At 40.1% G+C, this 22,295-nt stretch overlaps 1 protein-coding gene across 2 annotated transcripts in view; it reads right to left on the bottom strand.

Moving 5' to 3' along the window:
- Positions 1 to 3,175: 3,175 nt before the first annotated feature.
- The window catches only part of LOC136874832 (acetylcholine receptor subunit alpha-L1), a 103,431-nt gene continuing 84,311 nt past the window's right edge, over positions 3,176 to 22,295 (bottom strand). The window contains exons 7-9 of one of the 2 annotated variants that reach the window (XM_067148511.2): positions 17,861 to 18,013; positions 11,992 to 12,161; positions 3,176 to 3,714 (exon numbers count right to left, since the gene is read on the bottom strand). In XM_067148511.2, coding sequence (XP_067004612.2) covers positions 3,517 to 3,714; positions 11,992 to 12,161; positions 17,861 to 18,013 — 521 coding nt within the window. In that variant the 3' untranslated portion in view covers positions 3,176 to 3,516. The remainder of the gene's footprint in view (positions 3,715 to 11,991; positions 12,162 to 17,860; positions 18,014 to 22,295) is intronic. The other variant, XM_067148512.2, reaches the window with a different exon arrangement.

Raw genomic sequence — 22,295 nt, 5'->3', positions numbered from 1 at the left:
TAAATCCAGTGATCTGGCGGGTCAAGAATCAGGGCCTCCTCGTCCTATCCATTTCCCTGGCAGTTCCTCGTTCACATGGTTACGAACGGGCAAAATCGAATGTGGTGGAGCTCCATCCTGTTGCAACCACACCATCAAACGATCGTGCAAGGGCCTGCAGCAGTGGGAATTCCTGATGCAGAAAGTGCAGGTAGCGTAGGACCGTTCAATGGCGCTCAAAGAAATTATGGTCCAATCAGGTGATCCCCCAGGATTCCACACCAAACATTCACTCCTCATCGTACTTGATGGGCACCTGTCGCACCCAGAGGATTGTCCGTACTCCAATAGTGCATGTTGCGGCAATTGACGTTCCCATTATTTGGGAGCGCGATTCGTCCGAGAACAAGATATACGATACGAATGCTGCATCATTGCCAGCCTGCCTAATAGTCACCGTCAGAACTTACTCGGGCTTCGAAATCCCGCCCATGGAGCTCTTGATGCAGTTCAAGATGGTACGGGTGAAATTTAGGTTCATGCAGTATTCGCCAGACGGACGGCTGGCTGGTGCTCACCTGTCGTGCAGTCGCCTTTGTACTGGACTGGCGGACTGGTGGCTGGTTGGATATCACGCCTGTTGTCCTTAGGCGTCTTTCAACATGGCGGAATGTCGTAGCAGCCGGGTGTCGCCTGTCGGGATACCGTTTCTGGTACAGATGTAGTGCCTTGCACGCGTTTTGTCTTGCTTCCCCATAAATGAGGAGCATACCAAAGTATATTCCTCTGTGGAAAACATGCCGAATGACAGCAGAGATTACAGTACATTCAGGCTCTAACCAGCGGAGTATGCGCGGGGAACAAGATGAATAACAGCGCCATTCTACTGTCTGAATGTGGCAAACGTGGGTCTGTGTTTACCTATTCAAACATCATACCGATGCTGAAATATTTGAACGATGCAGGATTCGAACCGCCGCTGATACATTCCGTCGTTTGCTAGGCAAATGCTTAACCTCGTCCGCTACGCTACACTGCTGGCAGCGTGTTCGTAGTACGAGGACAGCAGAATACATACGCCATCCGTTTCGATGTTTAAGACATTAATTACTGTACTGTTACCTAGTTTTATGCAATGATTCCCCTCTACATTACACCCGGTCACGAGGCACGACACATTAACATAGTTACATGTTAAAAGGATGTTGCTACATGATTTCAAGGCGTCATATTTTGCGAATGAATGATATGACATTTCGCGAGAATTCAGGATCGTGCACAAAATGTGCTCACTGAACGATTGTACCATACATTACGCCTGCAGGAGAATAGCACCCCTATAACCATGTGTCCGTTAGTTGGGCTGCAGCAAACGATATTGGAAGGGGCTGCTGAATCACACTGTATATATAACACTAGGCAGACAAGGGTATTCATTCTGTTCTGAATTTCTTGTATCTGCCGGTCGTACACCTTTTTTCCCTAGCTTGAATTATTCTTCTTCTTCTTCTTCTTCTTCTATTTACCATCCAGGGTCGGTTTTCCTCGGGCTCAGTGAGGGATCCCACCTCTACCGCCTTAAGGGCAGTGTCCTGAAGCCTCAGACTCTGGGTGGGGGATACAGCTAGGGAGAATGACCAGTACCTCGCCCAGGCGGTCTCACCTGCTATGCTGAACAGGGGCCTTGTGGAGGGATGGGAACATTGGAAGCGACTGGAAGGATGAGGGAAAGAAGTGGCCGTGGCCTTAAGTTAGGTATCATCTCGGCATTTGCCTGGAGAAGAAGTGGGAAACCACGGAAAACCACTTCGAGGATGGCTGAAGTGTGAATCGAACCCACCTCTACTCACTTGACCTCCCGAGGCTGAATGGACCCCGTTCCAGCCCTCGTACCACTTTTCTTCACAGTTACTCTCTCCGCCTTCTTTCTCCTACCTAATTCCTATTTTTAACAAAGTTTTTCCACCGTTTAGTTCTTTAGTATGCCTCCAACAATGACAAGGAATGCCAAGATTGTTGTCTGTCCTTCAAAAGTTATTAACCTCGGTTAGGATAGAACCCGCAAACTTCGGATCGTGAGTGGAACACTCTACTTCTGATCCACAAAGGCAGCTGTAGAAAATATTTCTCTTATGAAAAGAAGAAAGTTTGGAAATCATAAAATAAAACAAAATAAAATTAGTTTCGGAGGTTAACTTCTCTCTAAGTCACTTTACCTTATGAGATATATTTGAAAATGATATCATCCTCCAGAATCGAACGCGAATCTTCTGCTCTCCGGACAATTTGTCAATTCTGCTATAACAGTTTACGAGCGAAAGAACTACGAATTCAACATCGAGAGTTATTTTGTGATTTCCTGAAACGTGGATCAATCAACTGGAATCGATTAACGATCTGTTTTGCAGAGTAGAGTTAATGGTTCGTGTCCTGGTGCCGACCTCATTTTCAACGTCATTGATTTAAAACATCAGATATGACTAAACTCGGTCAATATTTTGAGTGCATTTTTGTACAGAATGGTTACCACTAATGTTATTTTTATAATCAAAATTTCCTGTAAGGACACAGAAAACTGGTGAGGAAAAGCTGATATGTAAATTATTGTCCTTCTTATTCTTTATATTTCGCTAGTTGTTGTATTCATCAGGTCATAATAATTTAGTCCTTTAGAAGCCCCGACGATTAAATCATGCAATGTTATCATAATGAATTTAGGATCACAGAGGAGTGAATATATAGCTGTCAGAGAAGGTGATGAAATGGCTCAAGATGCATACCTAACGCATACTTTGGTAGCTGGCAGTAATGAATTCGAATAGGGTCGCACAGCTGGTGACCGAAGCATACTTTTTCGAGGAGTACTAGACAAATATTAAAAATAATCACACTCATGAATTAAAAATTCCAATAACCCTAGTCGTAGCTGTGGAAAATGGTGTATTTCCATTCATTAAAACAAACTTACTACCGTTTTCTGAGCAGAAAATACTCAAGTTCGATAATGAACCTATTGGTAACATTACTGAAAGTGAAAATAGATGTTCTTTAATATTTAATGGTTTACGAGTTATTTGACGTGAATATTTTATCTGACTCACCCTTAAAATTGATAGCCTATAGCCTCCTTTACACGCTACACTGTCACTTAAGAAGAACTTGAAAAATAATTTTACATTTAAAACTGAAAGAAATATGCATTGAAAATAATCAAATCCATGACATTTAGATTCAAAATAAATACACATACTACATAAAATTACACTTTCATGGCATTCAAGTCCTTAGCTAAGGAATGTCTTCTACACATAAATTCCGACATGATAGAGATACTTTTATGAATACCGACACTCAAAACTACAGTATTTATTGCTATCACTTGCTTTTTAACGCTGTTTCTAACTTTATGTATGGTACCTCACATTCAACTTATAGTCCAAACACCTAATGCCTTTTCGTTTGAATTCTCTTATTTTCAACCATATTGATATTTTGGTCAGAAGATAATGAGACTATTAAGTCTAATTGACACTTCCATTATACTCGGTATTTTTCATTAAACACTGAATTCAATAGCAACCCTAGAACGCTGAGAACTATGACGAAACAAGTTATATCTAATATTGTCACTAAGAGCCTCCAGGCATCGTGGAATTCGGCTTGAGCCGCTTTCAATTTATCCGCAGCAGTTTTCTCAGCAGACTCGGTAGCTTCCTCTCCGACTTCATCATCCTCCTGCAAAGAATAGAGAAAAATTGCTTTCATTTCTCCTTATCTTTTATAGGAATCGAAAAAATTGAGCTTGAATAGAACTAAAGAATAAGTCATTTCAAAAATGCACAGAAATTGTACTTGTCCACTTTTACTACTTTTTTTTTGCTATTTTGCTTCACATCGCACCGACACAGATATGTCTTACGGCGACGATGGGATAGGAAAGGCCTAGGAAGTGGAAGGAAGCGGCCGTGGCATTAATTACGGTACAGTCCCGGCATTTGCCTGGAGTGAAAATGGGAAACCACGGAAAACCATCTTCAGGGCTGCCGACAGTGGGGCTCGAACCCACTATCTCCCGATTACTGGATACTGGCCGCACTTAAGCGACTGCAGCTATCGAGCTCGGTGTCCACTTTTAAGCGCCACCATTCTAACTCATAAAACGTAATGTCATACATTACAAATTATCAATGCAACCACACTCAGCAGTCTCAATAATACTGAGAAGAAAGACAAGTCAATACCACTCGCGATTCATAATGTCATCAGTGGCTGTTTCCACGAGAGTAATAAAGCGGTAAGTTAGCTCACCTAAAATAGTAAATGGTGTACGCGTATAGCACCTTTAATGTGACCCCAGAACAAACAGTCACATGGGGTAATATTAAGTAATCTGGAGAGTCAGTTCTACAGTTCCAAGACTTACAAGAGAACCTTTTCATCTGAAAGTGCCCGATCTGATTGAGATGTGTTGCAATGATTTCAGTATGAATGCTTTATTCAGCGATACTGAAATCAGATCCTCAATCCTAGATTTAGTACCTGTTTGGGGGTGTTAAAGGGGCTGCCTGGCCGAGGCGGTAAAGGCGTGCTCGGTTCGCCCGGAAGGACGTGGGTTCGAATCCCCATCAGGAAGATTTCCACTTCCGGAGGTGCATATGGCCCTGAGGTTCACTCAGCCTACACCAAAAATGAGTACCAGGTTAATTCCTGAGGACAAAGGCGGCCGGGCGTAGAGCTAACCACTCTACCACATCACGTGCCGCGGTTAACAATGGTGAAAGCCTTTACCTTCCACTCCTCCAAGGGCCTTCATGTCCTGTACGGAGGTGACTTTGTCTTAGGGGTGTTAAACTTTGCTCATTTGACCAGGAGTGAGCGTCGGCAAAACAGGCAGAAGCGACGAGGCCAGCCAGCATATCTGCCACGATCTCACACTTTCTCTCCCGCACACACATTATTTCCCAAGCCTACGCAATCACTGCCATTCCACCCTGCGAATGAGACCTTGCGTCTGTTAACTAATCAAGTTTTCAGCTTAAACTCGACGCCATACGTTGTTCTTCAGGTACAGACTCTGCTCTTCGAGTCCTTAAACGCCATTTTGTACGGTCTTGGACGACCAAGATCTACAACTACAGATGTAGAGGATATTCTGGATTCTGTACACATCACTCAGTCTATCAGCACACGAAGGTTAGCGTTGTAACTGAATGTTTCTCATACGACTGTCGGGAGACTGTTGCGAGAGCAACATTTGTATCCTTATCATTTGCAACGTGTACAGTCCTGTCACCAGCAGATTACCCTGCACGAATTATGTCATGCTAGTGGTTCTTGCAGCAGTGTTCTACAAATTCGAACTTATTCACAGATGAAGCACAGTCACGTGAAATGGCATTACAAATTTCCACAATCATCATATATGGCCATATGAAAACCCACTTGCAATTGTTTCATCGCATCATCAAGTGTGGTTCTCCATAAATATGTGAGCTGATATCATTGATAATCGGTTAGTTGGACACCCGGTATTTGGCTTCCACGCTCACCTGATTTCAACCCACTTGATTTCTACTTCTGGGGCCATTTAAAATCATTGGTGTATTAGTCTCCTGTGCCTGCAATGAATCCCTTCGGAATCGAATTGTGGCAGGTTGTGACAGTAGCGGCGATTAAGGGGAGCGAGGGGGGTAGTCGCCCCCCTTCCTTTGTGGAGTAAAAATTACATTATTATTCCATTTTAGTCGCCCGAAACTAGGAAATATAAAGAAACGTGCAAACCCTGTTGTTTCTCTGAGCCAATTCTTTCCTTTAATTTCTTTAATTATTAAGAAAATTTCTAAGCGGAAACCGGCACAAAATGTTGTTTGTCGCGAATAACCGAATGTACATTCATCACAAAAGCAGTGGCCTGTGACCTTTCCACGCAAAACTCAGCAGTTGCCCGCTAGCGCCATTAATCGGTGGTATGTTGTAACTGCAGTGACGAGTACAGCTGCAGTACGATTGCATATATCTGAGTGTTCGGTTGCGAATTACAGTGTAAACTGTGCAGATTAACATCATGAGGAGAATTAAACCCACGAATGCCGTCATAATACTAGAAGCAAAGTGTAAAGTGCTGAATATTGAAACGCAATCGGAGTCGAGGATATGGAGTTCGCGAATATGTTAAAGCAGAAATATATTGGATATAACACAGAAACGAATGAAATTACGCTGGATAGATATATTGATTTTGAAGGAGAGGAATAACATGAACCTAAAGGTGGCTATTCAAACGGTATAAGAATGTGACCTCCAGAGTAACAGGAACCGTCAAGTCAAGGTGAGTACGAACTATCTCCACCCAAAAATTTGAGGCCCAGTATATTAGAAGATATTGATGACAGCATATTGGAGAACATTTATTAAGATTATTACAATCTTGGGTTCAAATCCTATAGCACCGAGCTCGATAGCTGCAGTCGCTTAAGTGCGGCCGGTATCCAGTAATCGGGAGATAGTGGGTTCGAATCCCACTGTCGGCAGCCCTGAAGATGGTTTTCCGTGGTTTCCCATTTTCACACCAGGCAAATGCTGGGGCTGTACCTTAATTGAGGCCACGGCCGCTTCCTTCCCATTCCTAGACCTTTCCTATCCCATCGTCGCCATAAGACCTATCTGGGTCGGTGCGACGTAAAGCAAATAGCAGAAATCCTATAGCGAACTAATGAGCACATGAATCAAATTGTAAGTTCATTTTAAATAATATAACTAGTAAACGACAACAAAAGAAACAGGTTGTCACAATTGCAAACATTAAAAGAGTCTGTAATGTCGCAATTTGATAGATCAAGGGCGTGGGGATCTGTAGGTCACTACTGGCACTTGCAAATGTGGGCTCCAGAAGCGTCTAAATTGGTTGGCCTGTATAATTTCAAAGATTCTATTACTTTTATCGATAATCTTAAGGCTGAATATGACATTTCATCCAAGCATATACTACATTCGTCACACGTTGAGACTTTCCTAACTCGCTGACTAACATTTGCAAACATTTTAAAACTGCATTTAAATTGAAAAATCTGAAATATCTGCATTTAACATGAAAATTATGAAAATTAGTATTCATTAAATAAAATACACACTCGTCGGACCTTGTACTCACACCTACTAGTTACCTGCTTACTTACACATACGTTATTTGAAGGGCGCCAGCTGCCACTCAGTGCAGCAATAATAGAATGAGACTCTTGACTATCTCTAGGGTGTGGGGTAATAAGCTTACTTTTGACAACATACCATATAAGTTCTGGGAAAAGGAGATTGGAGTTCGGTTTCCCCATTAATTTTGAGGTTAAGATATTTTACTGTCATTTAAATAAAACTATGAATTCGTTTGATAGAACAAAATATATTCTTTAAATAATATATAAGAAATAGTGAGTCTTGTTGCGATAAATCAGATGAGAATATGAAATTATGACATTGCAACTGAAAGAAACTAGGCATGAATTTGAATTCTTCTTGACCGGACATTTAACAATTTATACGAAATATTTCCCTCACTGATTCACTTGACTGTACCTTCAACACTTTGAGTGTAATTACAACGTATTCCTTTGATCTGGTGTTTACTGTAGATGTGTCACGCCTAACTTGGTGATACATCCTTGTGACTGCTTCTTCTCCATATCATCTGACTTCTTTGTAAGTCAATATGGTATCACCTCGTGGCAGGTCCAGGGTTGCCCTCTCTGACTCCATGGTAAGCCCTTGCGTCCGTGTCTCCAACTAAGTGACCGACCAACCTTTGGCCTCACTCTCTCAATGACCAATGATTAATGGCTCACTGAGTCTTCTCCATCTCTCGTTCACACTCGTTGACTGACCGACTGAGGCCTCTTCATCTAGTAGACTACTTCACTGTTCAGCTTCCGTTTAACTAATGACTAACGCTACAATATGCATCCACCTTTTATAGACGTTGGTTGACACAGCTACGTAATCTCCAGAAATAACAATGACATACTCCCACCGCGCGGCAAATATCACATACAGTTGTGAAACCGCCGCCGGCTTGCTGGGTTTCTCAAAGAAAGTGAGCTCAGTGCTAACTAAATACGATGACGTAGCCATGACGTAGCAATGACTTGGCAGAATCGCCAGTAGTATAGCAATATCACAACGTCACATCCACATCTGATATACAGAAACTCTCACTGTACAGGTACTTAATGTTTATCTATATATACGTTTATATGCATACACTCAATTACAAATACGCATGCGACAAGCATGGCGTAATGGAATTGAATAATAATTATAACAAAATATTAATAATCTCACAGATAAAATAATAATAATAATACGGACATAATAATAATAATAATAATAATAATAATAATAATAATAATAATAATAATAATAATAATAATAATAATAAGGATTTGAACCGTTACAACGTAAAGACGTAGAAGAAGCTACTAGCATGAAGGCACAAGAGTGGGTGAAGGAAGTGAACAGTTTTGTAACAGAGGGGGAGTGTGGACAAATGTCACGTTTGGAACAGTGACCAGTCAATTTCATTTTGAAATGTCTTCAATGTCAACAGATGAGAGAAAACTACAGCTTGTGTCTTGCAACATACAGTATACAGTTTAGTTCTACACGGAGCACTGCAATTGATGTGATCTTATCAAGGAGTGGCAGAATAGATAACAAGCTGCATACGTGTTTTCAAGAGACCCAACGCAATTTCGACATAAATGTTTCAAATAAACTTGAAGCAACATGTACACGAAACATTCGGGTGAGGCAAAGAAATGTGGAAAAACGATGAAAGAATATATGAAAAGTTTTCTAGTTTCAATCCTTGGTAAGCATGTACATGAAAAATGCCCACTGCTGAGTGATTCCTGGTCAGGTTATGCAGACTGTACCCTTTTAGATGCAAGTTTTCCAAACAAAAATGTTATATCGCCAACGAAAAGAACAAAATATTGCCATACTCTTGATGTGTACTACTTTCGGCAATATAATCTTTGTATGAGAAGGGTCGATCATTTTATAGGATTACAGACAGAAAAATAAGCAGTTACGTGATCATTAGAGTTCACTCTGTGGTATACAGTGAGTTTTCTGTCCCAAAGTATAAGTCTATGTTACAATATGGTTGACAAAGTGCGGGATATGACATTCACATACCTCTGAAAATGTGATTAATGTGGAGTTTGATACTGGACTGCTCGAATGCGAAAGTGATGTTGAACTTTTAGTGAAATTTGCATAACGTTATCTTCCACTTTTCTGTAAACACGTCGTTGAAATCCCACATCTGCACTTTGAAGACTAATAGCAGCGCTAACAAATGCGTTTTACGTATCGCAATTACTTCAAGTAGAGGATTTGTGACAATGTTGATGGAAAATGTAACTATATACTCACGGGGTTTTCTTGATATTATTTTGAAATTATGTTCCCTTGCGTTACCCGTGTTCCTCCCTTAGGACTTGAATAGATGATTATACAGGTTATCTTGCGGTAGAATGCACCGCTTTGCATGGGAAAACTGAGACCACTATTATTGCGATGATCTATCTATTATACATTTTCATGCGATTCAGAGCGTTAGAGACTAAGGGTGTCCCTTGTGACAAAACTGTAGCCACCGGCATGCTATTGAAGGGGAGCTCCATCTCTCTGGAAAATGCAGTCCCCGTTATCGTCGTTTAATTAGCAAAATAAAGAGCAGAAATTATTCAGGTGGTATATATCAGTCACTAGCTCTCTGGGAAGAAAATGAACATAGCACTTGTCCAGCAAGGAGTACAGAATGCATTAAACTTTAGTGAGTCGTGCTCATTTTCGGTGTTGATATGTACAGTATATTTTCGAAGCGACATACTGTCCATATTGCTTGAAATCATCATTCTTCCCCATCATCTTTGAAAGACAAAACCTTGCCCGATTTGTTTTCCCTATTTTCTGCTCCAGCACGTAGAACGCCAGCAATATGACACAAAGTCTTGTCAAAGAATACGTCAAACAATGGTGTAAACAGACATACAAGTAGGTTGTTCTGTGCGAGATAAGATTAATACACATTAAAATTCTTCCATCATCCTCAAATATGTCCAGTCGTGCAATTTTCATGCCTTTAAAGGATCCTGTACTATTGCATTCCCGATACCATGTAGAGATACTCTGAGCATCCCGTACATCTGTTCTTTATCGTCCAAATCCGCTGCTTCGTGGTCAATACTGATTCTTTCTCAGAAATCCAGATCACAATATATACATTCTTTTAATTTTCGATAATTTGTTATTCTTAAATGCATACTGGGAGTGCAACAGCATCAATGCTAACATCTAGAAGCACAGTGTGAAATTTAATGAGTTTCCATTTATTTATCACATCACATGCCACCAGGACGTTCGTTGGAAATTAGTTGAAAAATTTTGAAATATATTACATTAAATTTTAAGAATGGAAACATTAAAACAGTACTAGTGATGGTGGTGGTGGTGTAGGTGATTATTATTTTAAGAGCAAGTACAACTAGGCAGCCATCCTCTCTTGACACTAAAAAGAAGTGAAAAAGGAACGGGTCCTACTTTTTGAATAATGAAAGTATCAGCTAAATGAAGAGAAGGGCCAGAAAGGGTGTGGAAATGAAAAACTCCCTAGGTCTCACAAACCTAATACCGTCGGGTCGGACGAGGACAAGAATTGACTAAGGAAGGCGTGTAGGAAAGACGAAAATAAGGACCCCGTAACTTGTTAGTAGAAGCCATTCCAGACTCAGCAATGGGTTCCGTGGTTATCAACTCACGCTCCCAAGTTGAGAGTTCCCAGGACTCCTTTCGTCGCCTCTAGTTGCAGGCATTAATTCAATCACCTAAAGGTGGAGGGGCGTGTTTGATTGTGTGTAGCAGGTATTATTCAATATTAACATGTATAAAGAAGAGTTCATTAACTACACAGCTTACTCTATGACACCGTTCCTCACCCATCAAACTCACCTGTTCTCTCGCCAACAGGCCCGTCTTTAAACATTTGGAAATGGTTCAACAATGAAACAGTCGTCGAAAACGCCTCAGAGGATTTTCTTATGTCAACATATTCGGACTTCAATGAACCGAACAGTATATGAAATCACGTCACCTTATCTCTATGGGAAAAATATATTGCATCCAAAAGAGCCCAATTTGATTAACCTCTTAACCTGAGATATCTCATGGTTTTCATTTTCACGAAAAATTTACACCCCAAGAATATTTCGGCAAACAATCAGTATACGTTAAGTACACTTAAAAACCCTCAATATAAACGTTATCTACACCTAATTACTTAATCAGCCACAAGATAGCATTTTTCTCCACTTTTACCATCGCCCGATGGTTTACTTTTCGAATTTTAAGATAAATTTCTATCGCAGTAAAAATGGCAAGAAGACGAGAAGGAAATTACGATATAGGCCCTATGTGTGAAGAACATGACGTGTTATTCCGTATTTCAAAGCATATCATACAACAAATATGTGAACGTGATTCATACAAAATTAAAACAGTAAAATCCATATTTTATTTTACTATGTCCTGGTTTTCATTGTAATGTGTCTTTCTTTTCCTTGTAAAATATCTTCCTTTTTCGTTCTAATTTTTTTTCAATCACTGAAAAATTTTAGTGGTACCGGTAATTGTTCACAAAATGTACAAATTTAAATTACTTTTTTTACAGCAAAGAATATATTTGGAGTTTAGTATTTTTTCTAAGCATGTCTAATTGGCATACCTTGTGAGTAATTTGAACATTATAATCCTCCATAATCTATGTTTATAACAAATAGTAAATTCCAGCAATAAAAATTGGACATCTTTAGAAAAATATTTACAAATTTTAGAAAAAATATGTTGAGAAATTAATAAAATTCCGCTATGACATTTTCCATTGTTTAAAGTTTCATTATCAAATCCGAGTTTTTTTGCAACTTTTTGATGTATTGTATAGCTTTCTAGGTATATTACCGGAAGAAGTCGTCTCAGCTGACGACGAAGACGCCATTTCCGGAGAACGCAGTCAGCAGGACGGGTGAACCACTGTGGTGGCGGTCGAGTGGTGGTGTACATCCACTTGTAGAGTACGGAGAGCCCCAGGGTTCCAACGATCATCAGCAGTGACACACGGTAGAAATTTACTGAAACCACACAGTAAAACTCATATGTAAAACCAGAAATTAGTATTTAGATCTTATTCAAGGAACACATTACAATTTATGTTCTCTTTTTTAGTCGTATAATAATTTCGTGTGGCTATTTCTAGCCGAGTGCAGCCCTTGTAAGGCAGACCCTCCGATGAGGGTGGGCGGCATCTGCCATGTGTAGGTAACTGCGTGTTATTGTGGTGGAGGGTAGTGTTATGTGTGGTGTGTGAGTTGCAGGGATGTTGGGGACAGCACAAACACCCAGCCCCCGGGCCATTGGAATTAACCAATGAAGGTTAAAATCCCCGACCCGGCCGGGAATCGAACCCGGGACCCTCCGAACCGAAGGCCAGTACGCTGACCATTCAGCCAACGAGTCGGACTTCAGTCGTATTACCCCTCTTTATTTGAAGTTGGAATGTTGAGATATCTCGCATTCGTGGGAAAGACACGTGGGACACTTGATAAATAGTAAGGAGTTTCGGAACGTACCGCAATCCAGCTTGATGGTATTTAGTTAACAGGCGCTCAGTAGCATTATACTTTTCAGCGGTCAGTCTTTGTGAATTAACTATGAGCCTCCAAACTCCCGCATCTGCTACTACGAGTAGCTTGTAGCCTTCTTTAGGCCTTCGCCTTTTCACCAGGCTGGACTCAATATATCTATTTCATGGTAATAGATATAAAGACTGACCGTATTTAAATAATTAAAAGCAGAGTCTCCCTGCATTTCTCTTACCCTCTGTAGCTGAATCCATTATGCTCCTACAGATATTATGTATGAATTAAGAATGAATGAAAGGACTGAAGGACTGCATGAATGAATGAGTGGATTTGCATGACTAAATTGGATTCATGAGCATGAATGAATAAACACTTTTCCCTCCATTCAAGGGTACCCACCAACTGAGAAGTGGGCATTGAATGAGTAATTGCCTGAATGAATCAATATAGAGCGAGTTGGACGTGTGGTTAGAGTCTTGCAGCTGTGAGCTTCCATTCGGGAGATGGTGTGTTCCAGTACCGCCGTTGGCAGCCCTGAAAATGGATTCCCATTTCCACACCAGGCAAATGCTGGGGCTGTGCCTTAATAAGGCCACGGACATTACCTTCCCATTCCTAGGCCTTTCCTATCCATCGTTGTCATAAGAAATATCTGTGTCGGTGCGACGTAAAGCAAAATAGCAAGGAAAGAAAAAAATATATATATTTCCAAGAATCTGATATGTTGATTACGATCGAAGAGGAACTAGATGAAGTGTTGACAACTTCGGTTCATTAACAAAACAGTCCTCAGAACCAGGTTTATAAATGTCAAAAATAAATAATACTCTATCCAGTAGTTAATCCTTAGTCCAGAAGAGGGAGCCACTAAATCGATGGTAGGGACATCTAACTGTAGAAGACGAAGGTTCCAAACACCTTGGAGCATGAGCCCTGATGGAAATGGGCCTGCCAAGCGACCGTTGCTCAGCCTGAAGACCTGTTAGATTATTAAGTGACACGTGGTCAGTGCGATGAATTCTTTCGGTCATCTCGTGGCTTTCTAGACCGGGTTCAAAGAATTAAGGTACCGGTAAAAGAGAGGTAAGAACCACGAAGGGTGTGAAAATGCAAGACTCCCTAGTTTCACAAAACTAGGACAGTTGGGGTCGGAAAATGACAAACGTTGACCAAAGTAGATCGGTTAGGAAAAGTGAAAGTGAGGCACCTGGCACAAGTAAAGGGTGGGATAATTATTTTAAGAGGAAGTACAAGTGGGCCACCATTGTCTCTTAACACTAATCTGAGGGAAATATGAAAGAACTCCGACGTTCCAAAAGATTAGTGTATTGACAAATAGGGGAGGGCCACGTGTAGCGTGGACATGGAAGGCTTCCTAGGTCTCACCAACCTAATACGTCAAGGTTGGTTGAGAACAGGAGCTAATAAGGGGAGGTGAAAAACTGAGACTGGCAAAAGTGGAAGTAGGGTGATGCTCAGATATGGGCTCGTTGGTCACCACCCTCCATTCGCAAATTGAAAGCCTCTGAGTTACCATTTTGATCCGCCTCTTACGACAGGCAGGGCATATCGTTGAGGTCCCTTGTAACATCTTCCTATACTAGTAATAAACATGAGATGGTGTGTGTTTGTTTGTTCCGGATAAGTTCGAAAACTACTGGACCGATTGAGGTGAAATTGGTGAGGAAATAGCTTAAAATCACGAGTCATGCAAGGGATACTAAGTTATTAATCTTGATATATTTTACCGTTTCGAACTAATGGGTGATTCTACAGGGGAATGTCTCAAATTTGGGAAATTTTTGCCCTACATCAACTAAAATAACATACAAAAGGCTGGCCCTATCGAAAAATGAAATACACCTTATGACCTTGAAATGAAATTTTCTACAAGAACGGTCACATGCATTTTCTTAGTAACTAACGGTTTTCTAGAAAATTCAGCTTTCTCGTATTTTTGGCTGTGGTCGTCTTCACTAATGCGTAAGTCGTTGTTCGTTTGTTAACAGGCCAGCTGAAGAATGAGCGCACCATTCTACGGAAAGCGTTTGGATACTACATTTGTATTGTTGAGAGTGCTAAGCTTGCTTATTCGTATTTGAGAGGGCCGGTTACCTTAGACATAAGGCCGCTTTAAACAACAAGGATCGTCATCATCATCATCACCATCATAATATTTGAGAAATGATGTGGCCTGTAGTTCATTTATTCAGCCATTTTAATTATCATCGTATTGAGTTGGTATAAGTGAGTGAGTGGACGAATGCTAGTACGAATCCATATTTTGTGAAAGTTTAATATTGAAAAAAGCACTACGGTGGAGGGTTACTCTTCTTAATCTTATAAATAAGTTTCAAAGACAAGGTACGCAAATACAAAAGTGTGTTACTTGTTGTTCTTAACATAGCATTCAACTTAAAACAGTTGTTAAGAATCAGTCGATGCCGTTTCGAGTGTTTGTTAACGGTGACAAGGGAAAGACGATTTTAGAGCGCAGAACTGCCAACTCTTGCACCGTGTTGCTGCGCGTTCGTAGTAACACTCCCTGTCACCAGTAGCGGTAAGATATCAGAGTAGGAGTACATGACATTCACAGAGGGAAGCACTATGGGTGTATGCGTCGTGTGTTCTAAGGGCATCTTACGTCAGGATACAGTTGGAAAAATAAAGTGTAGGCTATGCAGCAACTGGTTCCATAGTACTTGTGCAGGCTTCAAGGGCGAAGGTGAACTCTCAAAAATTATTTAACAGAAATGGTATTGTAAAAATACTTAACAACGAAGTGTACAGACAAAGAAAGTGTAGCAAATGATACTACCAACTTTGAGCAAATGTTCAATTTCCGGATGGATATTAACAGTGTGGTGAAGAGTTTGACATCTGTTCGGGACACTATGTTGGAATTACAACAGCAAACAAAAATAATTCAAAGTGACTTGGGAAAATAATTAAATCTAGCTCATGAGAAGCTATACGAGAACACTCTTCTGATTAAACAATATCAGATTATCGAAAATTGCATGAAGAATGAAAACTCTCTTCTCAAAAAACAGTTAGCTGATGCAACGATGCTGATCGATGATCTTGAACAGTATGGAAGAAGGAACACTATGGAACTTCATGGGATCCAGGAAGTTCCGAAAGAAAACATAGTTCATACTGTCAAAACAGTGGGTCACAGTCTGGATCTGGACATCCACGATCAAATGATCGACACCTGCCATCGGTTGAAGATATCTCAACACCAGAAAAATGCTGGAATAGTAGTAAAATTTGTTAGACGAGTTGATAAGGACAATTTTATGGAACGACGAAAGGTGAAGAGGAATTTGAACACTACAGACATTGGATTCACATTCTCAGAGACCCTATTTACGTAAACTATACTTTAACAATACTCAGAAGGAAGTTGTTCTCCGAAGCTAGAAAAATCAAGAAAGAAAAAATTATGCCTATGTGTGGGTGGACAGGTCAGATGCAATTAAGTTGAAAAAACAAGTGGATGATAGATATGTTTATACGGTAAAATCAGTTGAAGACCTGGCCACTTTGTCATAAAATTTACGAAGTCTATCAAATTTACTTTTAATTATCTTTCAGTATGTCTAGTAGCAAATATATTTTAATCTACTATCAAAATGTGCGAGGTCTAAACACAAAAACAAATATATTTTGTAATAACATATTGTCAGCTAAATATGACATTGTCATCCTCACAGAAACCTGGTTGAAGGAGAATGTATACGATGGTGAGCTTTTTGATAACAGATATACTGTGTACAGATGGGACCGAAAGTTTACTAGAGCAGGTGGAGTTTTAATTGGCGTGAAGGGTTGTTTAACCGTTAATAGAATTTAATTCAGAAGAGAGAATATAAAATATATTGTCCCTCAAGCTAGGGTCAAGGAATGTTTGTTTTATGACCTCTTTCTGTGGTTCCATTACGGGGGGATTTTTTAAAATGGAAACATATTCTGTTGCTCTATTAAAATTGTAAATATCCTACAGGTATCTGTGTTTCTCCATAACAAAATTGTTTAATGTACTCCCCATATTGCACTCTCGAGATCTCCTCACGTATTCAAAATATAGCAACTTTCTTTCCAATGATCATAAACAAAAAATTCAGTTACTTCAAAACAAGGAGCGATATTTTAATGAAAATTTCAGGAAATATTCCTCTAAATATGTACTAATTCCCTGTAAAAATGGTACTCCATAGACTAAAAATTTAAGAACAGGAATCATATTCATGAAATACGCAGGTGTCCTTAAACTTTTGGTAGGGCCTGTAGTCGGTACAACTAGCACATTCGAAATTTCGTGTGTGTGTGTGTGTGTGTGTGTGTGTGTGTGTGTGTGTGTGTGTGTATGTGTGTGTGTGTGTGTGTGTGCGTGTGTGTGTGTGTGTGTGTGTGAATATTGTATGTGTAGGGAGTGTTTTCTTATTGTGTATACGTGTGATTTTAAGTTGTGTAAATATATTTGTGTTAAATTCCACAGGGATCCAGTGACATGAACCAGTTACCTACCTCGTGTCCTATACCTACAGTCCACTTCTTTCCTCGTGCTATCCTTAGCTAAATCTTGTAAATATCCTGACCCAATCAATTCAAACTTGTATATATCCTACCCCACCTAATTTCAGACACTATCTCTTAAAAAACCAAATATGTAATAGTACTAAGTGTTATCCTTGTAATCTTATGCCTAGTTTTCAAGGAACTGGGGATGTCTCTGTAAGAGACAAAAATGTGAATTTCTACTAATATATAACGCAATATATGAGATAAAGTGTGGAACAGGTGGACCCTTTCATATGAAACTTGGATAGCGTCAACACGGATGTGGAAACAATGGAGTTCATCAATTGTTCAAAAAATACCTACCAAAGACAAATTACATCTTCTAGACTTCATATAACTCGCTGTTATAGTGAACACGTTTGTGAAAGAAAACTAAATAATATTCCACCCTCCCCCACTTTAAATCTGTTCTGGATCATCCACTGTCAAAATGAGAGAGTAGACATAGAAAAGGCTCCAGTGCTTGCCTGCACATGGAAGCAGATAGTTATTTCAAAATGGTTTAAAGACTGAACACTAAAATGTGCAACAGGGATAAATGGAAATATATATAATGTAAATATGTATTCATCGCTAACGGTACTTTATATGGTTGCGCTTACATATGGTCGGGTTCTCGTCCTTGGAGAGCGGCATTTCGACCGCTAAATGCTGCAGGTTTACGCAGTGTACCAGCAGACTCAGGCAACCGAGAGCCAGTCGTTCCGAGGACACGGCAGGAAGACAGAAGACAAGCAGGGTCAGCACGCTGGCCACTGAAAAGAAGGCACCAAATCTGAAATAAAAGTTCCTTGGAACTCTTAAAACGTTAAGTCATACATGATTTCACTCTCTTCAGCCTTTTACAAGGAAATGGTTGTGCTGCGTAGTTGGATAGGCGCTCACATTCTATGCTCACGTTTGGTGGTGGAGACGATTATTTTTCTAACGGGACACACACCTAGATAACCATCCCCTTTTAACTTTAATCAGAGTAAAAACGGTATTATTATTATTATTATTATTATTATTATTATTATTATTATTATTATTATTATTGTTGTTGTTGTTGTACTGGGGGTGCACTTTCTCCGTCCAGTTAAACTGCGCGCCTTCTATAAGGCCATCTATGTAATTGAACTTGAACTAATGTTATGCAATGGGGCCGATGACCTTAGATGTTAGGCCCCTTTAAACAACTAGCATCATCATCATCATCAATGTTATGCAAGATACTTGGGGTTACAACTGTTAGATGTCTCTACCATCGACCTATGTGCCCCCTCCGGTGGGATTAAGGATAATTAATTCTTAAGGGAAAGTTGATCTTCAGAGGTGGCTAACCTTAGTTTTTGAAGATTGTTTTGCTGTTGTGTCAAGGTTGTCAACACTTCTGCCCCCCCCCCCCCTTCCAACTCCTGTAACTATCAACCAATCAAAAATTTTAGGAATATTTTCTCTAGCCAATTAAAATTGGGGGTGTGTACAGGCATGCAGCCTATATGTAAAGAGTTCTGGAAACTTCTCCTCGAAATGCTAAAAAAGCTGGGCACCTTAGGGCTGCGTCGTCATCTTCATCGCTCCAGTTGATTGTGTGCGGCGTGTACTAAGGAGGCAAGGGCCGCAGGTCGGCGTTCGGAAGGCCCAGCAACTCAAGATAATAGCAGAATTTTCTTAATATGTATTCCAATAATCTTATTCATGTAAAGTTCTAATTTCATGGTTTAAATATAGATTTTCGGCAAGTCTGAGAACTCTGTTCAAATCCCTTCCGGGAAACATATAATGTAAGGGAACAATGATTTCCCTCTGTTGGTTCCCATTCAACTTTGTATGAGGTAACTAAAGTTTCTAATCATCCAAAAAAAAATTTTACAAGTTGCTTTACGTCGCACTGACACAGATATGTCTTATGGCGACGATGGGACAGGAAAGGGCTAGGAGTGGTAAGGAGGCGTCCGTGGCTTTAATTAAGGTACAGCCCTAGCATTTGCTTGGTGTGAAAATGGGAAAGCACGGAACACCCTTTTCAGGGCTGCCGACAGTGGGATTCGAACCCACTATCTCCCGAATACTGGATACTGGCCGCACTTAAGCGACTGCAGCTATCGAGCTCTAAAATTCTTAACACTCTTAGAATTTAATGTTCATTTAGTCACCCCGGCGTAGAATAGGTTTAGCTTCTGTGTCATAAGTCCATTTGCGGTTTTAGACACTTCTAGAAGGAGTATAAGTGTATCGCCTCATACCCTTTTTGCATGGCCAATCGTGTTCGAACTTTTCCTTTTTTCATTAATGCCATTTCTATAGGCACATATTGCCCCGGTTTATGTTCCTGTAACAGAAAGTGCAAAACTGCTGAGCAGATGATAAGCCCAAAACAGGGCAAAGTGACTGTAAATAACCTCTTTTGAAGATCGTCGAGTATAACCTTATGCACTGTAAGAAACTTGTGCCTTTGAGAAGCTGGACTACATTAACTTTTGGAGCTCAGATTCGTAGACTAAACTAGTGGAGCAACCATGTTCTTATACTATAGTGTACCTGTTCAGAGCTATAATACTCTTTCCCCATATGTTATCGTGTTGATAATTCTCTCGAGTTCTGTACCTGTTTTTGGACTTCAAGTCACTGTTGTTGGAGCTGAGGAGCTCATTATTATATTGTTACTGTTTATTCAGATCTTCTATTTCTCAAATTTTAAAGTCAAAGAAAGGGAGGAAAGAAATAAAATTTCAAAATTTAGTGCTTTAACTTAGACGCTAGTAATTTCCCTGTCCGTACATTCACCCGGCATTCTGTAAGACACGGAATTTCCGTATCAATTATTATTATTATTATTATTATTATTATTATTATTATTATTATTATTATTATTATTATTATTACTGTATATGGTTTCTAGAAAAGGAGGTCGACTCACAGGTAAAGAAACTTTCACATGTGATGACACAAACATTAACACAGTCAATAAATGTTTGGGAGTTACCTTAAGTCAAACGAAACGGTGTTTGCAGCTCATATTAAAAATAGAAGCATAGCTCGATTAATGGCAATTAACGACATCAGATACATAAACTGGATCCCTCTAAAGATGGCAATGACTTTATTCAAAATAAAAATAACCCCTGTGGGTATTGCGGACTAGAACTCATCTGGAAATTAAAGGAACTAGCAGTGGCGGCTCGTCTGGGAGGCGCTAAGGCGCGCGCCCCCCACGGGGTTCCATTAAAATGGGGAATTTTAATCTTAAATGTTAACAAGGGAAATATTTTACTATAAGATTATTATCAAGGGCGCGAGTTGAACTGTACTGCGGCCCGATACGCTGCTGGCCAAGGATCATGCTGGCCCTGCGCAGGAGGGCGCTCTCTCATAGCGGACCAAAACTCTAAAAGCACCGAGTCTCGCTTGACTGGCCTTGAGGGAGCCAATCAGAGGCACGGTAGAGATGTGCTGTTCTAACGGAGAATCCGGCGCGTTTCTGCCGCGGCCCATCGTTGCAGCCAACCTACCCGAAACATTGGTGATTTGATTTCTATTTAACAGGGGTCAATTTGTGTCATTTCTCTCCTAAAACTAGGAACTATTTTACTGAAGCACTTATCTGAGTTAAATATACCGGTAAATATTTAAAATAGTCTTGTAATTTTTAGGATTATTAACTAACGAAACGAGTAATGACTGTAACTACTGTCTCTTCGCACTTGACTCATGTTGGCCATACTCACTGGAGAGCGCGATGTTTAGCTTTGTGTTGATGAATGATCTCGTGAGGTGACTGTGACGAGGTGAAATTAGGAGAAAGGTTGTTATTTATATGTAGGCGTAGTGTTATGTTTGCACTTCGTACAGTATGATTACCGTCGAACATATTAAAGAACTTACATTTTCTTCTCTTTCTATCGAGAAGAAAGTCGAACTGAAGGAGTGTGGTAGGCCGACACCAGACTTCTCGTTGAAAAAATCGGAGACCAAGAAAAATGAAAATAGGGCTTTCCAAAGACAAATTAATTCTCCTGACGTATATAACAAGAACCCGTGGATATGTGGAAGTGATATCTCAGAAACCTTTTACTGCTTTCCTTGCCTGCTATTCTCCCGCTCTAGGAAAGGAGATAAATGGATCACCACAGGGGTAAGTGATATCAAGCATATTAATGAGAAAATTAAAAAGCATGAAAGATCCCAAGAACATATCACTAGTACTATGGACTTTGAAATGCTTGGTAAAGTCAATGTCGTGTCTTGTTTAAGTGATCACTACAGTGAAACTATTCGTAAACATAATTCGATCGTGGACAAGAACAGGCAAATATTAAAGAGACTCATCACTTGCGTACGTTTTTGTGCGGAATTTGAATTGCCGCTCCGAGGCCACAATGAAGAAGATAATTCTTTAAATCCAGGTGTATTTAAGGGATTAGTTAACTTCACGGCTGATCTGGATAGCGTAATGAAGCAACACTTAGAAACAGCTAGTGTATTTAAAGGAACGTCAAAGATAATTCAAAATGACATTTTAAGTTGCATGCTGGCAGTGTGTAGGGAGGAAATATCTCAACAGATTAAAGAGGCTGAATTTCTTGGTATACAGTGTGATGAAACAACCGACATCTCGAACCATTGTCAGTTGGTCATTGTTTTAAGATACCTTCACGACGGCTCGGTACATGAAAGATTCTGGGGATTCTTTTATCCTTCTGACAAATCGGCGAATGGAATAACAGAAACCTTACTGGAACAGATTAATCCCCTGGTAGGCCATTCTCGCGATAAGTTGATTGCACAGAGCTATGATGGAGCTCATGTTTTTAGCGGCTCTCTTGGTGGAGTTCAGACAAAGGTTCGTGAGCACTATCCGTACGCATATTATGTGCATTGCTATGCCCATAAGCTTAATCTTATCATGGAACAATCAACAAATCATATTCCTAAAGTGAGGATTTTCTTTTCAAATTTATCAGCGATACCTGCATTCTTTTCGAATTCGTCTCAGAGATCGGATTTACTCGAAAATATCGTTAAGAAGAAAATGCCGAAAGTTGTACCCACGCG

This window comes from Anabrus simplex, chromosome 5, assembly GCF_040414725.1.
Source record: "Anabrus simplex isolate iqAnaSimp1 chromosome 5, ASM4041472v1, whole genome shotgun sequence".
NCBI lineage: Eukaryota > Metazoa > Arthropoda > Insecta > Orthoptera > Tettigoniidae > Anabrus > Anabrus simplex.
This window is presented reverse-complemented; position numbering and strand designations above follow the sequence as displayed.